General features: G+C 37.7%; 6 protein-coding genes across 6 annotated transcripts; 2 read left to right on the forward strand and 4 right to left on the reverse strand.

Moving 5' to 3' along the window:
* Positions 1 to 2,329: 2,329 nt before the first annotated feature.
* On the forward strand, positions 2,330 to 3,971 carry LOC106305908 (BAG family molecular chaperone regulator 8, chloroplastic). Its single transcript, XM_013742333.1, is given in 3 exon segments — positions 2,330 to 3,147; positions 3,149 to 3,566; positions 3,867 to 3,971. Coding segments are annotated over 3 exon segments (1,140 nt in total). The 5' UTR covers positions 2,330 to 2,490; the 3' UTR covers positions 3,932 to 3,971.
* On the forward strand, positions 3,941 to 8,722 carry LOC106305907 (alpha-glucan phosphorylase 1). The gene is made up of 15 exons (XM_013742332.1): positions 3,941 to 4,315; positions 4,527 to 4,765; positions 4,850 to 4,951; positions 5,110 to 5,286; positions 5,397 to 5,672; positions 5,764 to 6,035; positions 6,121 to 6,238; positions 6,328 to 6,687; positions 6,768 to 6,920; positions 7,008 to 7,136; positions 7,271 to 7,507; positions 7,619 to 7,695; positions 7,872 to 8,058; positions 8,156 to 8,353; positions 8,459 to 8,722. The coding sequence occupies exons 1-15, from the start codon at positions 4,093 to 4,095 to the stop codon at positions 8,573 to 8,575; spliced, it is 2,865 nt and encodes a 954-aa protein (XP_013597786.1). The 5' UTR covers positions 3,941 to 4,092; the 3' UTR covers positions 8,576 to 8,722.
* An 88-nt stretch (positions 8,723 to 8,810) lies between these two features.
* LOC106305909 lies at positions 8,811 to 10,375 on the reverse strand. The gene is made up of 2 exons (XM_013742334.1): positions 10,285 to 10,375; positions 8,811 to 10,128 (listed from the first exon to the last, which is right to left on the reverse strand). Exon 2 carries the CDS (start codon positions 10,029 to 10,031, stop codon positions 8,970 to 8,972), a length of 1,062 nt encoding a protein of 353 aa, XP_013597788.1. The 5' UTR covers positions 10,032 to 10,128; positions 10,285 to 10,375; the 3' UTR covers positions 8,811 to 8,969.
* Positions 10,376 to 10,578: 203 nt separating this feature from the next.
* LOC106305910 (histidine-containing phosphotransfer protein 2) lies at positions 10,579 to 12,006 on the reverse strand. Its single transcript, XM_013742336.1, has 6 exons — positions 11,788 to 12,006; positions 11,432 to 11,562; positions 11,256 to 11,327; positions 11,092 to 11,163; positions 10,932 to 11,004; positions 10,579 to 10,827 (listed from the first exon to the last, which is right to left on the reverse strand). The coding sequence occupies exons 1-6, from the start codon at positions 11,851 to 11,853 to the stop codon at positions 10,771 to 10,773; spliced, it is 471 nt and encodes a 156-aa protein (XP_013597790.1). The 5' UTR covers positions 11,854 to 12,006; the 3' UTR covers positions 10,579 to 10,770.
* A 4,330-nt stretch (positions 12,007 to 16,336) lies between these two features.
* Positions 16,337 to 17,449, reverse strand: LOC106303143. The gene has a single exon (XM_013739487.1). The coding sequence runs from the start codon at positions 17,447 to 17,449 to the stop codon at positions 16,337 to 16,339; it is 1,113 nt and encodes a 370-aa protein (XP_013594941.1).
* Positions 17,450 to 17,863: 414 nt separating this feature from the next.
* On the reverse strand, positions 17,864 to 18,327 carry LOC106304815 (UDP-glucose 6-dehydrogenase 2). The gene is given in 2 exon segments (XM_013741204.1): positions 17,864 to 18,259; positions 18,262 to 18,327. Coding segments are annotated over 2 exon segments (462 nt in total).
* Positions 18,328 to 21,344: the final 3,017 nt, after the last annotated feature.

Consider the following 21,344-nt stretch of genomic DNA (forward strand, 5'->3'; position numbering starts at 1 on the left):
TGTATTCGGATTTAGATTAATGGAAAGTTGTTTGTTGAATCAAGAACAAAAGAAACAAAGAGAAAAGTCAAAATTGAATTTGAGTGATTCACTTATTCTTTTTATTGACTGCTCATTGGTCCTATACATTGCACATAACCTTCATATTATTGATGGATGTTGATGATTCTCTATGGTTCAGTGACTAAAAGCATCTCTAAATGTATATTTCTATATTTTCTTCCTGCATATAAATTTATGTTATAGAATTGAATTTACTCTATTGTATGATTCGAAGGTAGATTTTTTCTATTTTAGAAGAAAATACTAATGATTACTACTTTTTGTTTCTATGTAAAGAGATTAGCATTTTTTCAATATTTTCATTTGACAATACATCAACTATATTATAAAAGCATAATTTAGAATAAATCCACTTATATAATAGATTTTTCCTATTTTTTTAAAAAAATATAGTGATGAAAATATGAGAAAACGACCATTTCATATCCAATATATCGCAATATGTATCAATTCATACCCGACTTATACCACCGTACGAAAACATACTTGAACTTTCAAAACTTTAAATAACATACATGTTGTTTATTTTTTTGGCGAAATCATACACCAGTCGACACATCAGCTACCACGTCATTTAATTTTGCCAACGAGAATGCCACATGTACAATTTTTTTATAAAAAATATTTTTTTTAGAAAATGTAAAATTATATAAATTTATATTATTTAGTTAAATTAACAAAAATTAACTAAATAATAAAATATTAATCTTATACAAGCAATATATTTTTAAATTTTTATGATCCTATCACAATACCATCCTTATAAGAGTTATATATGTGTTGTAATGATTCAAATGCAATGCTATTGGTTCTTCATAAGTATATATTCTTATATGATTTTCTTAGAAATTTTATATTTTACTTCGGGTTATCCGAACTGATCCGATATAACCCAAATCTGAATGATAGATATATGGTTAATTTATGGTTTCTAAGATGTGATAGAAAATCAATCCAAGCCCGATGTGTTATATCCGATCCCGATCAAAACTTACAAAAAATACGAGTATGGGTCGTAAGACGTGTTACAAAATATAACCAAAATCCGAAAACTCGATATGAACCTAACGGGTACCCGAACGCTACATTTAAAGAATTTATGATGTAAATTGATTATATAAGATTTACGAATATATCTCTCATATAAGATTAAAATTTATTATTTAATTAATTTGTTAATTTTACTAAATATACAAATTTATAAAGGGAAATTTTCAAAATTAGCACATTCATAGTACTACTTTTCATGTTTACACTAACCACTTTTTTTTAATTGAGGGTAAAAAGACATTTATAACTCTAGGGTTAACTAATCTAGACTTAGGGTTTAGAGTTGAGGGTATCGGGTTTTTGGAATGTGAAATTTAGGATTCTAATAAATATATAAATAAAATTATAAAAAAAATCTAGAAAATAGTTTCAAACATAATTTTTGATTTTCAAAATGAAATTTTCAAATTAAAAAATTCAAAAAAAAAATTATAAAAAAGTTTGAATTTGAAAAAGTATAATTCGAAAACATAAATTTTGTTTTTATTTAAATATTTATATATTATATATATAGAAACCAATGGTATAAGAGTCTTTTGTCATTCAATGAAGAATGTATATTTGAAAATATCCATTTAATGGTGGTAAAGATGAATAATGGCACCTTGAAAGTGGTAAACATATAATTTCTCCATTTATAAATTTTACATTTTCTAAAAAAATATTTTTATCAAACGACTATTTTGGTTATTTTTTTGGAAAAAAATTGTATATGTGGCATCCTCGTTAGTAAAATTAAATGACTTAGCATCTACGTTAGCAAAATTAGATGACATGAGGGCGACCGGTGTATGATTTCTCCAAAAGATAAATAACATGTATGTTATTTGAAATTTTGGAATGTTTAGGTATGTTTTTGCACGTTGGTATAAGTCGGATATGAACTGAACATATTTCGATATATTGGATATGAAATGACCGTTTTAGAACTGGATTGAAGATGATCTAATACCAAAAAAATGGTTTGTGGAACATTCTATAGTTTAGTAGTTTAATTAGAAATTTTTATTTACAACAGAAAATCTTAAGTTCCAAGTGGTAGAAAATTTGATCTATTCATAGATTACTTAAAAAAAATATATACATAACAAGTAGAACCATCAAATTAAATTATCAATTTTAGATAATATAATATAAATAAATATTAACTTGACAAAAAAAGTTAGTAAAAAAAATCAAAGTGGCCATATGTTCAGCGTCCGGTTTGGTTCGACCGGTCAACAAGGTGAAATGCGTACCGGGTTGTAATACATGATACGGACCGCGTGACGTTTGTCAAGCTCAAATTTTGTTTTATTATTCTGTGTCTCTCAGTTTCACGGGATCGCTAATTGGTCAAATCCACCATAGTCCCTAGTAAACTCCGCCGTCGATTCCATGGCATCCCGCCACCACCACCACGGCTGCTCACAGCGCCAAAACCACCACGTCATCATCCCTCCAGTCGCCACGTCATCACGCTGCTGCACCTACGGAGATTCTACCCACCTTTCTCCTGATAATCTTCTTCATCTCATCGCTTCTTACCTCCAAACTCATCAACAAGAAACGCAATCTCCCGACCAAACCTGCCCCTGCGAAACTCCATGTCGGAGATCCAACGGTGGTTTCCACCAGCATCAGAAGAATAATGTTCCGCGAGAACACGACGACCATGTTATCTTGTCTTGTCTCCTACGCAAAATCGACGATCTCGAGTCGTCTCTCAACGAGTTTGCAGGTCGCTATGACCAACGTCGAGATCGGTACTCTACACTGAGAGACTCCGCGGCGCGTGTCATTCAAACGCGTTTCCGGCCTTACCTTGTTCGGAGGTCCGTATCCTTTAGGCATCTAAAGGAACTAGCTTTGATCAAATCCAGCTTCGTGTCTCTCAAATCTTCGGTTGTTTTTCGGAAAGCTACAGACTTGCTTCTGCAGCTTGACTCGATTAAGGGTAGGGTTGATCCAATGATACGAAGTAGTAAGAGATCATTGAGCAGAGATTTGGTGAGGTTTCTGCACTACATTGATGATTGTGCTGTTAGGAGGTATGGCTTTGTTGTGGGTAGCCAGTTTAAATTTAGAGGCTGGTGATGGCAAAAAGCCTCAGGCTGTTGGGGTAGCAGAAGAGAGAATAATGGAGAAATTGAGGAACCGAATGGGGAAAGTGGTTGTTAGCAATGGGGAGCTAGAAGAGTTGGACTCCATGAGTGATGAGAGTGAAGAACAACTGCCAATGAAGAGTAGCTACAAGTTTGCGAAAGGCAATGTAGTGAAGGCAAAACCCATGGTGTCTGGTAAGGACAGGAATGTGTATGACGTAACTTCGAGTGAAGAGAATGATTCGGTTGTAGTGATGTCCAGAGACAATGAAAGGAAGCATGGTTCGAAAACAAGGAACATGGTTTTGGTGGAAGGAAGTGGAGGGAAAACTGTGAGCTTTGATGATATAAGCCATGTTCCTGTCACGGGTAAGTACAGGAACGGTTAAATGGGAACGTTTATAAGGTTTACTCGTTCTATTTTAGATTTTTTTCTTGGTAGTTCACTCGTTCACTAAACTAACGGTTCACATTGCTTCTCAACATTCTTCTCCTTGGTAGTTCACTCGTTCACTAAACTAACGGTTCACATTGCTTCTCAACATTCTTCTCCTTGGTAGTTCACTCGTTCACTAAACTAACGGTTCACATTGCTTCTCAACATTCTTCTCCTTGGTAGTTCACTCGTTCACTAAACTAACGGTTCACATTGCTTCTCAACTATTTTAGATTTTTTTCTTCTTGTCGCTTTCTCCCACGAATATCTCTCAGCAGAACGCACTGAAAAAACGTGACCTGTCACGGGGTAAGTACAGTTCCAAACATCCAATCAAACAATGACACGTAGATACATTTCACCACGTGTCGTGGTCAATCTCAGATCACTCATAAGTGATCACCGAGACTGATAAGATTCAGCCAACTCCACTGTACACTCTTCAGAGAGAGATCAGAGATGGATACGATGCGAATCTCCGGCGTATCGAGCGGAGCTGAGAGTTTGATTCAATGCAATGCCTTGTCGAGCCTCGTTGGCCGTCGTAGCGACAACGGAAGATGGAGAACGAGGAGCAGAACCTGGCGACTGGCACCGAAGAGAAGACTCTTCCCGTCGGTGAAAGCTGTCTCTAGCGAGCCTAAGGAGAAGGTCGCCGACGTAGTTATCGATTCCGAACAAGGTCCAAGTTCATCTTTTTTCCTTTTCTCATTCAAGAAGTTACTTTTTTTAAGCGTAAACGGTTCGAGTATAAGAATAAAGTTTATAACTTTAGAGTTTATAGTGAATGTTGGAATTAAAGTTTGTAACTTTAAGAGTTTATAGTGAATGTTGGGGATGTGAAGTTAATCATTTTAAGTGTTGCTGAATGAATTTTGTGTGATTGAATGCAGAAGGGTTTAGCTCTTTGAGTCCGTTTGGTCCAGATGCTGCTTCTGTGGCATCGAGCATCAAGTACCACTCGGAGTTCACGCCTTTGTTTTCTCCGGAGAAGTTTGAGTTGCCTAAGGCTTTCTTTGCTACTGCACAGAGTGTTAGGGACGCTCTGATCATTAACTGGAACGCCACTTATGAGTATTACAACAGGGTGAATCCCAAACAGGCTTACTATTTGTCAATGGAGTTCTTACAGGTTTTCTTTTGAGTTGACTCTCTACTTGTGTTTTCTTTTGACTGTCAGCAATCTTTGTTATCTGACCATCTTCTCCCATTGTAGGGTAGAGCCCTATTGAATGCAGTGGGTAACCTTGGGCTTACCGGCGCTTATGCTGACGCTTTGAAGAGTCTAGGCTTTGATTTGGAAAGCGTAGCTACTCAGGTGAGCTGTTAAGCATGTTCATTATTGGAGATTGATTTATGATTTACTACAAAAGTTGAAGAGCTGCTTGTCTTTGCGATTCAATTTCTTGCTATTACAGAGACTTTATCTTTCTTTATATGTGCTGAGATGTTAAAATCTCCACTTGCAATCTGTAGGAGCCTGATCCTGCACTTGGGAATGGTGGACTCGGGAGACTTGCCTCTTGCTTTTTGGATTCCATGGCAACTTTGAATTATCCGGCATGGGGTTATGGACTTAGATACAAGTACGGCTTGTTCAAACAAAGAATCACAAAAGATGGACAGGAGGAAGTTGCAGAAGATTGGCTTGAGGTCTTCTTCTCTTATTCTTTCTCCCATACAGCGTTTTGCAACTGAACACTATATCCTAATTTGTACTCCTCGAAGCAGTGCTAATTAGTAGACTTGCCTCTTTCTTTCAGCTAAGCAATCCTTGGGAAATAGTCAGAAATGATGTCTCATATCCTGTAAAGTTCTACGGAAAAGTTGTTTCTGGATCAGATGGTAAGAAACAATGGATAGGTGGAGAAGACATTGTGGCCGTTGCTTATGATGTTCCAATACCTGGCTATAAAACTAAGACTACTATCAATCTACGTCTCTGGTCAACAAAAGCACCTGCAGCAGATTTTGATTTATCTTCATATAACTCCGGGAAGCATACTGAGGCAGCACAAGCTCTATTTAACGCTGAAAAGGTCTGTCTCTTTCGTACTCTTCTCTTCGCCTGCAAACATCAACGCTAAAAAACGCTGAAAAGTTTCTTCCGTTCCCACGTAATGGAATTAGATTTGCTACGTGCTTTATCCCGGAGACGAGTCTAATAAAGGAAAGGCTCTTCGTCTGAAGCAACAGTACACTCTGTGCTCAGCCTCGCTCCAAGATATCATAGCGCGTTTTGAGACAAGGTCTGGAGGAAGCATCAACTGGGAAGAATTTCCAGAGAAGGTTGCAGTGCAGATGAATGACACTCACCCTACCTTATGCATTCCTGAGCTAATGAGGATTCTAATGGATTTGAAAGGATTAAGCTGGGAGGACGCTTGGAAAATCACACAGAGGTACAGCTTAAAATGACCATGTCTCTTGTTCTTATTTGTTTTTAAACCTGCAACGTGTTTCTGAATGGTTTAATAATGTTTCTAGGACTGTGGCATACACAAACCATACAGTTTTGCCTGAGGCACTGGAGAAGTGGAGTTTAGACCTTATGGGGAAATTGCTACCTCGTCATGTGGAGATTATAGAAATGATTGATGAGGAGGTGATCCTTGAACAACATCAAATATCTCTTCTATTTGTTTTTTTGTTTCTTTCGTATCTGGTCTAATTTTGCAATTTCATGTATTGCAGCTAGTTAGCACAATTGTTTCTGAGTATGGCACCGAGGATCCTGACTTGCTCAAGGAGAAACTGAAGGCAATGAGGATCTTAGAAAACGTCGAGTTGCCTTCTGCCTTTGCAGATGTGATTGTGAAGCCAAAGAACACCAAAGATTCTAAAGAAGCTGCTCAAACTGTGGTGGTGAAAAAGGAACAAGAAGAGGAAGAAACTGCTGGCGAGGAAGTGGAAGTTATCCCAGAACCGACAGTTAAACCACCAAAGATGGTCCGTATGGCCAACCTAGCTGTTGTGGGTGGTCATGCTGTAAATGGAGTTGCAGAGATACACAGTGAAATAGTGAAGAAGGATGTTTTTAATGAATTCGTTAAGGTAAACACTCTAACCAGTGAAGCATAATGCTTGATAAATTATAATGTGCCTCGTTGTTGAACATTCTATATCTGTTGCAGTTGTGGCCGGACAAATTTCAGAATAAAACCAACGGAGTAACACCAAGACGATGGATTAGTTTTTGCAACCCGTACCTAAGTGATATTATAACTAGCTGGATAGGCACAGAAGACTGGGTCTTAAACACTGAAAAGCTTGCGGAACTAAGGAAGGTATGTGCTTTATCAGATTCAGTGTTGTTTCACATGGTGTTATCTTTATAGTAAGACACTGGTAGCTCTTGTTCTGTCTTTATTCAGTTTGCAGATGATGAAGATCTTCAATCCGAGTGGAGGGCAGCAAAGAAGAAGAACAAGTTAAAAGTTGTATCACTAATCAAGGAAAGAACCGGATATACTGTCAATCCGGATGCAATGTTCGACATTCAGGTCAGTTCCAGAGGTCCCTTGTTTACTTTTTGTCTGTAACGCAATGAATCCTTTTAAGCCGCTAATCTGATGAGCTCTCTTAACATCTCATCGAACACTAAAATTATTACATTTGGCATTGAATACTATTGCAGATCAAACGTATCCACGAGTACAAGAGACAACTGCTTAATATCTTGGGAATTGTTTACCGATACAAAAAGATGAAGGAAATGAATGCAAGTGAGAGGGAGAAGACATTTGTTCCAAGAGTTTGCATATTTGGGGGAAAAGCATTTGCCACATATGTGCAAGCCAAGAGGATTGTGAAATTCATCACTGATGTTGGTTCTACAATTAACAATGATCCAGAAATAGGTGACCTGCTTAAGGTAATTGATCTTTTATCATATGTACCTTTACGTTCTATTTTAATCGGACAACCTGCATAATCCTCCTTCAATTGGTACCTATATTATAACTGATAATCAGATACCTTGTAGGTTATCTTTGTTCCTGATTACAATGTCAGTGTTGCTGAATTGCTCATTCCAGCAAGTGAGCTTTCTCAGCACATCAGGTATCAACTTCTTTGGCTAAGTCATCTTTTGAGTTTTTTTTTTGTCACAATTCCATGAGGCTGAAACACTTAAATTGAGAACGTTGGTAAACTAGGAACTGGACTAGTATTATCATGGGAACCTTCGCAACAAATCCTGACATGAGTTTATAATCAATCAATGGTTGTCTCTGCAGTACCGCTGGGATGGAAGCGAGTGGGACAAGCAACATGAAGTTTTCTATGAACGGTTGCATTTTGATTGGAACATTGGATGGGGCTAATGTCGAGATTAGAGAAGAAGTTGGCGAAGAAAACTTCTTCCTCTTTGGTGCCAAAGCTGATGAGATTGTGAACCTTAGGAAAGAGAGAGCAGAGGGAAAGGTATATGATTTAAAAGAGTCAAACCTTGCTATTCTTACTTCTTCTTCTCACTGTCAAACAGAGCTTCATTTTGAACTGTTACATCTTTTGATTCCAGTTTGTTCCGGATCCTATTTTTGAAGAAGTCAAGCAATACGTTAGAAGCGGTGTCTTTGGCTCAAACTATGATGAACTGATTGGCTCTTTGGAAGGAAACGAAGGCTTTGGACGAGCTGATTACTTCCTCGTTGGGAAAGACTTTCCTAGTTACGTTGAATGCCAAGAAAAAGTTGACGAGGCATACCGAGACCAGAAAGTAAGTAGTGATGCTTCTTCTTTGATCATCAAAGCTTTTACATGTTGACTCTGTTTTAAACTTCCTCAAATATTCAACCTTGAACTTACTATTTAATGATTACAGAGATGGACGAGAATGTCAATCTTGAACACGGCAGGTTCATTCAAGTTTAGCAGTGACCGGACCATCCACGAATATGCCAAAGACATTTGGAACATTAAGCAAGTTGAACTTCCATGAACTTTTTCACCATTAAAGAACTTTTTTGAATATGTCTCTTCTACTTTCCCAAGTTTGCAGTGTATCCAAGTAAAATAAGGAATCATTTGCGATTACAATGAATGTACGAAATAAGATTCAGACAATCAAGCTGGTTACTTTCTTCTATATCATGTCTGTAATACTGTAAAAGTAGCAAACAGTACAAAATGTCAACTATATATCATCTGCACACACCTTTAACGAAGAGGGAAAAAAAGAGCAACAAATGTTTCCAACACATCCTTTCTGTTCAACTAATCTGAAGATTCTATGTAGACAAACCTCTATGTTCAAACAATTTCTCCGGAGAGACCTCAAAGCTTTGGTGGTTTTGGAACAATCTTCTTAGCTTCTGATGAGTCATACGGTGAAACTACAACATTTTCAAACCCCTCTCATAGCTGGAGTTACTCTGTGATCCTTTCTGCATATTACATCTCCGAGGAGAAGGTGATGGTTGAGCAAGAACATCACTGCAACTACTAAACTTTTCGAAACCTTCTTTCAACTCCACAGAATGTTCCTCCTGAGAGACCTCGAAGCTTTTTGATGGTTGTGGAACAATCTTCTTAGCTTCTGATGAGGCAGACGGTGAACTACCATCTTCAAATCTCTTCCTTTTACCCCCTCTGTGAAGATTTTGGTGGCCTCCTAGAGATTGAAAACACCCAAAACTCTTGCCGCATACTTTGCATCTATAGCTACAGTTACTCTCTGGTTCTTCCTGCAACCTACTTCCCAATGGAATAAGCAACGCTTCTTGAGCAACAACATCACCGTAACTGCTAGGCTTTTCGACACCTGAGTGAGAAGACACTTTACTGAAACCTTGCCTCGCCTCAACAGAATATTCTTCCACATTAGCATCTCCACGTTCAACCAACTCCTCCTGAGAGACTCCAAAGCATGATGGTTCTGGAACAACCTTCTTAGCTCCTGAGTCAGCCAACACAGGCAGTGAATGACCACCTAGAGAACGCTCAAAACTCTTGCCGCATATTTTGATTCTATAGCTAAAGTTATTCTCCCCTTTCGCCAGAGACTTACTCCTCAGAGGAGAAGGCAATGCCTGAGCAACAACAACATCACTGCAAGTAGCAGACACTTCACTGAAGAACTCTTGTTTCGGCTGATCAATACCCGGAGGCAAGTTTCTGATATGAGAAACTCCTTGAGATAACATAACCAAGCTCATGGCAGCTTCATCCATCTCTTGTTTCTCAATCTCACTCATAAAAGAATAAGAAGAAGATTCTTTGAGCGACAACGAAGGATCAAGGGCTTTAGATTCGATGGAGGTCGAAACAGAGCAAAAAACCCTAACCCTAGGCTTCCGTTTCAACTCGGAGTGAACCCTCTGGTGACCGTACACAGCTTTCGCAGTCGCGAACCATTTTCCGCAAGTTTTGCAAACGTGAAGAAGGCTCTGAGACATGTCGGCTTCTTCCTCGTACACTGCAAAGCTTTGGTCTTTTTTAGGGTTTCGCTGCCGAAAAAGACACTAAAGGATGAAACTTTCTCTGCTTCTGAACCTGTTTCATCACAAGTAACCCGACACTAATCAAACCCACGAAAATTTACTCGGAAAATTCGACAAAGGTTTTTGCTTTTCCGTTCAACTTTTCTCGAGAAAATGAGGAAGAAGATGGAAGAGCCCTAAAAAACAAAAGTTGACTTGGACAGCTTACCAGAGAAAAGTTGTCGTCTTTTTATTTTACCGAGTCTCTGAGCTTAGAACCCTAAACAAAAGATTTGGTCTTTCGGGGGAGCTTGGATCAGTCTCGCTGACGATCAAGCTTACTCACAGAGAAGGAGGAGAAAAGTTACTTGTTGTGGAAGGTAGTAAGGCTTTTTCTGAGAGGGTAGTAATCTCCTACACTCGCGCCTACAGTTAACTTCGTAGTCTCTTTACAACATCTCACACAAAACCGAACCGGTTTTTAAAAAGGAACCAGGAGCAAACCAGATATCATACACATGACTTGGTCCAGAAATGTTAATGCATGCATACTAATGATTATTATCAACAAGAATCATCTCTCTTTTTTTTCCACACAGTCTATTGAGTTCCTTCTGAGCAAACAAAATAAATTAAAATAGAAATTGAAGACTGCAAATTTGAGTCATCATCATCTTGTTCTTCTCTTCTAACCACAAGAGCATTGCGAGTCTTTTTAGTTAATGTCCACTTGAGGAACTTTACCACCAGCTTGAATGATTTGTTTCTCAAGCTGCAGCAACAAACACAAATGTCATGAAAGTTTCAAATCATCCAAGTGATTCACTAGAAGAAGCATCTGGACAGAGACTGGATGTATTCACAATCATCACTCACATTGAACATATCTTGAAGCTTTGTCTGTAACGCCTTGTACTCGATATCCACCTGCTGCAGACATCTCACACACCTGTAATTAATTTAACATCAGAGACTTATTATTATTATTATTATTTCACCAATCTCAACCAAAAGAAACTCGAGTTAAAAGCCTCACCCTTCGTAGTTATTAGCCTCACAGTACTCCTTGAAGGTAACACACAAACCTTTCACCCTCTTGGCACCAACACTGCATATTATACACAAAGACAGAGCTCTTCATCTTTCCACCAAAAGCAAGACAACTAAGGATTTGGAGAAAAAGCTCGAAGCAAAACATACCTGGAGCTACTACCCTTCAACTGATGCACACTCGCACCGACCTGACTAAAATCCACAGTTCCTGTCTGGTCCCTGAAATAGATTGAGTCGTGTAAGAGAAGACAGGCAGAGTTAAATGATGAAAAATGGTATACTTGTTAGTGACAATAAATAAATAAATAAATAAAAAAACTCACAAAGCTCTGGCCATGTTGCCGATAAGCTTGACACAATCTTCAAAGAAGAGAGAGAGAACCTCGGCCACAAAATCAGGACTTGCATCATCTTGAAGCTTTTTTAGCTCAGTAAACTGATCATCCAGAAAGCCCTTCACACAACCCAAAAACACACAAAACAAAGCAATGATCTAACATCAAAGTTCCAAACTTTTTTTCACTAAGACGCCTTGAAAACTACTTTTGAGAATTCGAATCCCTAACAACACACAGAATCACCAAAGATTCAGGCTTTCGATAGAATGATCTATATATATATATATCCAATTCTGCTCGAATGAAATGGGGGGTTTGAGGGGGAAGTGATGAAAACAAACCTGTTGGTAGAGAGAAACTGTGTAATTACGATATTGCATCTGCAGCTGAGCAACGAGAGCGTCCATGGCTAGAGAGAGAGAGAGAGAGAGAGTGAAGCAGAGATCGAGAGGAAGAGGAATGGAGTTCGTCGTTGGGACTTATTTTGACTTTGAATTTCTGCAAATAGCCCAATCCCAAGACAATCAATCCTCTTTTGTCTTTTCACCAATTATATAACGCTCTTCTTTCACATTGATAGGAAGGAAAATTAAAAGAAAAAAAAAACACCAATATTTGGACATTTATTTATTAAGAAAATAATATCCAAATATTTAATTACAAAAGCTGTATCTCCATTTTAAAATCACAATTTGATTAAACCATTTACATGAAAGTTCTTTGTCTAAGTTTTTTAACGTTTTCAAATGGAAACATATATTTAAGTTCATTTTTATAAATTGATTAACAAAAAGAAATGGTTGTCAAAAAAAGACAAGGTTGAGGACCAATGATTGGGAATGAAATCAAAGACATGAAGGCATATAATCTCTTACGTGTAGCTTTCACAACGTGCAAGTGTTAGTTGTCAAATCCGATACTCATAGAATCTCCTAGCTGGTAGACATTTTAACACACGCAATTTTACAAGCTGGTAGACATTTTGTCAACTCTCTTAACAGACAAAAACTCAATTAGTGTTTACCTAAAAATAAAACACACGCATTTTACAACACCTTAACTGGCCTAATATTATAAACCACCATCACAAAATCACCTAATCAACAGATTGAGTTTATTTTTATTTTTCTTTTTTTCCAATAAAGCAACATCTATGGGAACCAACCGAAAAATAAATTACACACCAAATAATCAAACAATAAAGAGAGCTTACATAACAAAAACACACATTGTAAGAAAAGCAGTGGTAACAAGTCTCAAAGGCTTGACAATGATCACAAGTGAAAACCAAAATATGACAAACTGATGATGGATATTAAATGTTTTCAATTAAAGCTTTCTTACCAAAAGTTTGTTACATTAGTTTGGTATATATAGTGTCTTGGTTCAGTAAACGGAAGCTAAACCAAAGCTAACCAATCGGTTTAATACTTAGCCAACATATATATGATAGAATACGCCCCCCTCAAGCCGATGAAGTGGAAGGTATGGACTCTGATGATGGAGTGAAGAGGCTTGAAGTGGACATACGATTGAGGATAGACGTAAAAGGCCCTGGTTGAAGTGGTTTTGTGAGGATGTCAGCATGTTGATTAGAGCTTGAAACATGCATCAACCGGAGAAAGCCGTTCTTGACTTGATCACGGACGGTATGACAGTCGATCTCCACGTGCTTGGTACGTTCGTGGAACACCGGATTTGTAGCAATGTAGATCGCAGACTTGCTGTCACAGAAGAGCTTCGCCTTAGTTGTGACCATGATGCCAAGAAACGTGAGAAGTTTCTGAAACCATAACAGCTTGCAAGTCGCATGAGCCATGCTTCGGTACTCTGCTTCTGTACTGCTTCGACTAACAACATCATGTTTCTTCGACTTCCAAGTGATTAAGGAGCTACCAAGATAAATGCAATAGCCAGTGATAGAACGGCGACTATCTGGGCAAGCTCCCCAGTCACAATCAGCGAAAGCATTAAGACAAAGTTCAGATGAAGCAGAGTAGAAAAGACCTTGACCCGGGTTGTTTTTGATATAGCGAAGGATCCTGTGAGCTGCCTGAAGATGAACGTTTGTAGGAGCAGACATAAACTGGCTCAGACTATGAACAAAATAGGTGATGTCAGACCTAGTTATCGTTAGGTACAACAAACGCCCTATCAAGGCACGGTAAGGAGTAGGATCATCCAAGAGAGTGCATGATTTGATACTGAGTTTGGCGACAAGATCCATTGGAACCGAAGACGGTTTGCAAGCTAACAAGCCAGCATCAGAGAGAAGATTCGGAGCATACTTGCGCTGAGATACAGAGATTCCTGCAGCAGAACGAGCAATCTCAAGACCCAAGAAGAAGCGCAAATCTCCCAAATCCTTGATCTTGAAATGCTGATGAAGTGTGTCTTTAAGAATCTTTACTGCAGAATCATCATTACTAGCAATCATTATGTCATCGACATATATGAGAATTCCTGTGAAAGAGCCACCAGATCGACGAACAAACAGAGTGTTGTCAGATGGAGATTGAACATAACCAGCAGCAAAGAGCACATCAGTAAGGCAGTGGTACCATTGCCGGGAAGCCTGCTTAAGACCATAAATAGATTTTTTCAATCGACAAACAGGGTTAGGTGGCAAGTGTGTACCAGGAGGAGGAGTATATCCTTGAGGTAAGCTCATATATATCTCTTTATCTAGATCACTGTGAAGAAACGCATTCGAGACGTCCATTTGAGATAGCTTCAAGCCTTTGACAGCAGCAAGACCCAAGAGAAGCTTGACAGAAGCAAGTTTGGCGACATGTGAGAAAGTATCAGTGTAATCAACACCCTCTTGCTGTGTGTATCCTTTTGCCACTAAGCGAGACTTCTTTCTCTCAACAGTCCCATCAGCTCGGTATTTTGTTGTAAAAACCCACTTGCACCCAACAACATTCTTCCCTGGAGGAAGAGACACAACATCCCAAGTTCTATTGTCTTCCATAGCCTGCAGTTCATCATCAGTAGCTTTCCGAAACTCTGGTGACAACATGGCTTGTTTGAAAGTTGTAGGTTCAGGGTCAATAGAATAAGAAAGGAGAAATTGTTGATAAAGTGGTTTCAAGGAAGAACATGTATCAACCGAGGCAAGAGGATATAGAGAAGATGAAGAAGGAAGAGGAGTATGATGAATAAAAGAGAAATGGTACTCAGAAAGATAACCTGGAGTACGAGCAGTCCGTTGTGGTCTTGTGCGTAGAAGTTGACTTTGTCCTGTCACGGATGGCCCAGTCTCTCGAGAAATAGTCACATGGGGCAATGCAGAAGATGATGAAAATGCAGATGATGATGATGGTAAAGTAACAGGATGAACTTGAAGAACATAATCCAATGCAACAGGAGTAGACATTGGTAAAATTGTTTTGGAAAACAGTTCATCAGACGGAATGGAATCATTAAGCGTATGAAATGGGAAAATATGTTCTTTAAAAATAACATTTCGAGAGACAAAGACTTGATGTGTTTCTATATTCAAAACCTTGTAACCTTTATAACCAGATGAGTAACCGAGAAAAACACAAAAATCAGCTCTAGGTGTGAACTTATGACGATCTTTATCTAAAGTAGACACGTAACATAGACAACCAAAAGAACGTAGAAATGAATAGTCAGGTTGTTTATGCATCAGTTTCTCATATGGAGTTTTCTTATCAAGAAGAAGAGAAGGTGTTCTATTGATAAGAAACACGGCTGTAGAAACACAATTTGTCCAATAGATCAACAGTAGTTTAGATTGAAACAGTAATGATCTAGCTACATTCAAGATGTGTTGATGCTTACGCTCAACAACAGAGTTCTGTTGAGGAGTATAAGCACAAGAGAATTGATGAATCGTACCATGTGTGCGAACAATATCAGAAAATGCTAGTTCAGGTGCGTTATCAGTTCGAATGGATTTAATACGGGCATTATATTGCAAATGAACATGTTGAATGAAAGCAGGAAAAACAGTGGAAACATCACTTTTATTCTTTAGAAAGTAGATCCATGTTACACGGGTACAATCATCGACCAATGTTAGAAAATATCTATAACCCTCTGTAGACTCTACTGAGAAAGGACCCATACATCCATGTGTACTAAATCAAAAGGAAATGAAGAAATGTGATTATGTGAAACAAATGGTAAACGTTTTTGCTTAGCTAAAGGACAGACATGACAATTTTCTACAGTAGACAGAGATGATTTATGCAATGATTTAATACCCGGAACATGAAGCAATTTTGCTAGTGAACGATACCCAAGACGTTGATGCCAAAGATGACCATCATCCAACACAGAAGCACATATAGGAGGAGATGCAGAAACATGTGTAGCTAGGACGTAAAGATTGTTGAAAATAGACCATCTACCAATCATCAATCCCTGAGTAGATTCATGAATCAAACAATGATCAACATAAAAGTGAGCAGAGGAATTATTATCAACAAGTAAGCAACGCACACTGATGAGGTTGAAACGAAAAGATGGCACATAAAGCACATTATGCAATGTAATAGTTGGTGAAACAATGATGCTTCCTATATGACTAATTGGCTCTTTGTGACCATTGGGGAGAGACACTTTGACACCAGTGACAGTAGAAAGCCCACTGAAACGCGCAAGATCAGAACAGACATGCATCGTAGCCCCACTGTCAATAATCCAAGAACCATTAGGCAGAGCATTATAAAGGGAGGAAAGGCATTGATGGTTGAAGGTAAGAGTACTGTTTTGAAAACGAAGGTTAGAGGATAAAGAAAGAAGTATACCAGAAGATGATTGAGCAGCCATGTGACCATGTTCCGTGATAGTAGCATGCTGATTTTGAACTGAAGACTCAGGAGGACGAACAAAAGCTTGAAGTTGGTGAAGAATGTACTAGACTTGGTCTTGACTCATACGATTAACATCCAAACTCTGAGATGATGGAATGGAAGACCCCATCATTGGCGCATTGGTGACATTAGCAACTGTGTTAGACGGGGGATACTGAGGGGTTTGGTTCTGACTGTGAGAACGAGGGAAGCCACTCTGACTTTGCTGTCCTCGTGGAGTCAATGATTGGGAAGAATATCCTCTTGGAGCTTGACCATGAAAGCGATGCCCCGCAGGATATCCATGAATCTTGAAACACTTCTGAAGAATATGACCATACTGGCCACAGTAAGTGCACAAAGGTCGCTGCTTAGGGCGATAACCATGTTGAGCAGCAGGAAGAACCGGAGTGTTGATAGAGACAGACTCAGAAGCAGAACCCATTGTTTGAAAAATCACAGCATCACTCTTCACAGCTGGTTTGATACTCTTCTGCCTCTCATCTTGAGTGATCATATTAGAAACATCTTCAAGAGACGGGATGGGTTTGATCATCAAGATCTGACGTCGGCTAGCATCATAAGACTCATTAAGCCCCATCAAGAACTTCATCACGCGACTACGTTCCTGCAATTTCTCCCATAAAGCAGCAGCATTACACTCAGATCTGCCACATGTACAAACAGGAAGATCTATGAAGTTCTTGTACTCTTCCCACAGTGTGACGAGCTCAGTATAGTAGGTTGTTACATCCATAGAACCTTGCTGGATAGTCCCTAAACGTTGTTCAATCTCGTACACACGTGGAGCATCATCCTGCTTGAATCGTACCAATAAATTCTTCCAAATCGATTCAGCAGTAGACATATAAAGAAGACTCTGAGCTATCTTCTTAGAAACAGAATTCATAATCCAAGTCGCAACCATATCATTGCACCGAGACCAAGATCCAGCATCACGATGGCTATCAGGAGGTTTAGGAATCGTACCATCGATGAAACCAAGCTTATTGCGAACATTCAAGGCCATACGAATCGAGCGCTTCCAAGAATGAAACTCCGCACCGGAAGAGAGGCGATCGGAGATGAGAACCAGTCCAGCATGATCGGAACTGTGGAGATAGTAGGGATTTTCGTAATGGTCCAAGAATTGAGGATTCGCAGCAGCAGAACTCATGATTGAAGAATAATCGAAGACGAATCAGACGAAATCACAAGCTCAAGAAGCGGAACGAAAGCAAGATTCGCGATAAGACGGAAACGAGATGAATCACCAGAAAAGCAATGACATCGACGAAGAGAGATAGTTGTTGTAACACCGAGAAGCTCACCGCCATGAAAAACGAAAGGAATCAGCTCGAGAAATCGCAAATCGACGAAGAAGAAGCCATAGATGGCTCTGATACCATATTAAACGTTTTCAATTAAAGCTTTCTTAGCAAAAGTTTGTTACATTGGTTTGGTATAGTGCCTTTGTTCAGTAAAAAGAAGCTAAACCAAAACTAACCAATCGGTTTAATACTTAACCAACATATATATGATCTAATAATGGAGGAAAAAATATATGTAAAGGTTCAAAAAGAATCATCATTTAGGCAACGGCCGGCATGTCCTTGAGCCATGCATCTAGTGGCTCACCAATGGAGTACACAATGAAACCAATCTCCCTAAGCTTCTCAAAATCCATAATGTTGCTTCCAGCAAACACAAAAGCCGGTTTCTCCAAGTTCTTGAACTCATCCCACTCTGTCGAGATACATATACCATGCGCGTCCTTGGATGCTTCATATGCGTCCCAACTCACACTCTCTTGTTTCACCGTCGTTGGGCTCATTGGCTGCAAATGAAGCGGATGGTCCCATTCAAACTTGTTCATCGACAAATCCCTCTGAATCTGATCCTCTGTCACCTGAGGATCGTAAATGCATAACCTCGCTTTGTCTCCTAAAAGACCCTTAAACACGTCGATGGCTGGAGTCTGCCTAGTGTACCAGTGTCTTTCTTGAATGCAAAACCTAGAACCTCAATCTTCTTGTTTGACACGGTGTTGAACATTGAAGAGACAAATCGGTTCTTCTAGTAGTCATTGATCTTGATGACTTGCTTCCAGTACTCAGCCACTTCAGGGAGTCCATTGCATTCACAAATGTACACGAGGTTCAGAATATCCTTCTGGAAAAAGAACCACCGAATTCAACACTCGAGTTCAAGAACTTGGAACCGATTCTTGAGTCGGTACCAACCGCGTAAGCCACTTGCGTGACATCAGCGTCAGTGGCTTCACACAGAGCTGACATTGCATTAACAGATGAAAGAAATCCTCTGAGCCAAGAAAGCGTCTGCCGCAAGCTTCGAAAGCTCTGACGTGTTTATCAACATCGGTGCTGGAGAAAAGGTTCTTGCCACGGCACTGCTTGATGACTTCGTCGAGACTAGGCTCGTAGATTGGAAGCTGGTCGCTGTTCCAAGCGTTGATACGTGGTACAGAGATGTCAACGACAGCTACTTCAATGTCGGGACATTTAAGAGCAACGACTGCCATGGTTGGTCCACTGACATAACCGGCTCTTATGCAACATATATCTTCACATATATCTTCACCAAAAAAAAACATATATCTTCACCATTTTTCTGCATATAATTTTAAAATATTACAAAGTCATAATCAGACCCAAAAAAACCACAAGAATAAATTTCATTTACTTTCTCATGCATTAGAGAAAAAACAATAAATTTAAAAGTGAATTTATTTACAATGACTGGAGAAATTTTTGTGCCAATTTTAGATTATTTAAGAACAAGTTGAAAAAGAGTTAGATCATTAAAGGTGGTATGGATATGAAATACTCTCTCCGTTCCACAAAGATAAACTTTTTAATATTTTCACATATATTAAGAAAACATATTAAAATACCATAATAAATGTATTGTTTTCTGTAATTTTCAATTTTCAATAACTTTTAACCAATAGTAATTCAATAAAGTCAATTAATTTTCTTGAAGTTTACAATTTTTCATAGAAAACACAAAAATACATCTTTGTGAAACAATTTTCTTTTCTAAAAAGTCTATCACTAAAGAACGTAGGGAGTACTAAACACGTAGTATCTACTAAACACTGACATGGAACACTTAATTAGTATGCAAGCAAGACCCATTTAATCACACGGACGGTTCCAGTCAGAAATCTAGCTCCATTTTAGGGGATAATCAGCCATAAACCATTGATAATTTCCAAAACTAGAACCCAAAAGAAAGAAAAACAAAAGTATCCATTGGATTCGATAAATACATAACATAATTATGATATCCCACCGATCGAACAGACAATATAAATTCAAAATCGTGTAGAAAAGAGAGTGAAGGAGATAGAGATTTAAATACCTCTAGAAATTTACCGAGTGAAATGGCGATGACATTGGTCAGACTCAGACCAAAGACGAAGTATTTAAAGATGTCTTTTGTTAGACGTAGATAGAAGATGTATTTGATATAAAGAGTAATGAAAAAACTACAGTTTGAGTTTGTATGTTTAGTGGAATATACGGGTACCAACAATCTAATTATGGACAACAAACAGTAATAGTCTTATTAATACATTTAATTTGTTATAGTTTTATTAAATTTTAACTGTTTCCCGAGTACATAAAAATTGTGGACGAATAAATGTAATTTCAAGTAAATAATATAAATTTCCAAATTAAGTGGGTCGATTAGTACATAGGATCAAAATATGGGCCATTATCGCATACACAAATCTGCTAACAAACATACTTGAAGTTGTGATATTGTAGATATTAGTTCACGTCATGTATATAGTGATAACCAATAGGGTTAATTCCACCATGATTTGAAAGAAAATTAATATTCTATCGGCACAATTTTAGTCCAAATAATCCCTAATTTTTGGGTTATAATTTAAAAATTTGGAAAGTATTATAATTAAGGAATCAACAAATAGGAAACAATATTAACTATGAGATTTGAGCATAGGAAACAATATTAAGGAATCCAGTAATTTTTATGGTCAAAATTATTTGTCTCTCACTATTTATGTTGATTGCTTAGTTAAAATTCTTGGTGCTTAAGTTAAGGAATTACAAGGACTAAATTTAATATCATGCAATCTGTCGAGAGATCGTACCAATTATATCTGTTTATTCAAGTTCTAAATATATTTGCAAATCGTCGTCGACTAAATGATATATGTAGAGACGATAACTTGGAATATGGTTTTACCTTATAGCTAATTAGATTTAACTTTGAACAGTAAGAAACCTAAACTAACGTTTAACAATTCACATATGAAGAAGTTGACCAGTTACTAAAAAACCTTCCAATTAGATTTACTATATAATAAAACCATTGAAAAATATTTTTTGATCATTAAAAAATAATAAGCCTAAAGAAAATTTATTTGTTTCAATAGTGATTCATCAAAACCATTGAAAATATATTCGAAACAAATCGAATTAATTTACTTAATAAACAGTCTGGTTCCCCCTCATCGAGTATCAATTATATTAACCGGATCAGTTTTACTGGTCAAATTAATAATGCATATATTTAGACTTGGAATTATCTACATGTGAACCTGTAAATGACGTAATGAGACTTCACTTTCATATAGGGCTGTTAAATATGGTAAAACCGAACCGTTCCGAACCGAAATAGATAATATGGTTTGATTTTGCTATATATCTTATAAACCGAATGGATATAATTTTATAAAAACCGTAGGATTTGGATATGGTTTGGTATATAACCGATTAAACCGAATAAACCGAACAAAACCGATTAAAAATAGAAACATGTATATATGTATCTGTTTTATAACAATACATGAAAATCTATTTGTTACATAAGTTAAATTTGTGTTAATAATTATTACCATAATTTTATAATAATAAAGAACCTTAATTTGTAAAACATTTGAATTATAATTAAATAACAGTACATCGCAATTCAGACATCTTATTTTCTAAGTTTTCTTTTGATTTTTTTGCTTTATTTTAGTCTTCACTAAATTAATATGAAGATTATAAATTTGATGGACAATAATTAATGAAAAA

This window comes from Brassica oleracea, chromosome C7 (assembly GCF_000695525.1).
Source record: "Brassica oleracea var. oleracea cultivar TO1000 chromosome C7, BOL, whole genome shotgun sequence".
NCBI classification, from domain to species: Eukaryota; Viridiplantae; Streptophyta; class Magnoliopsida; order Brassicales; family Brassicaceae; genus Brassica; species Brassica oleracea.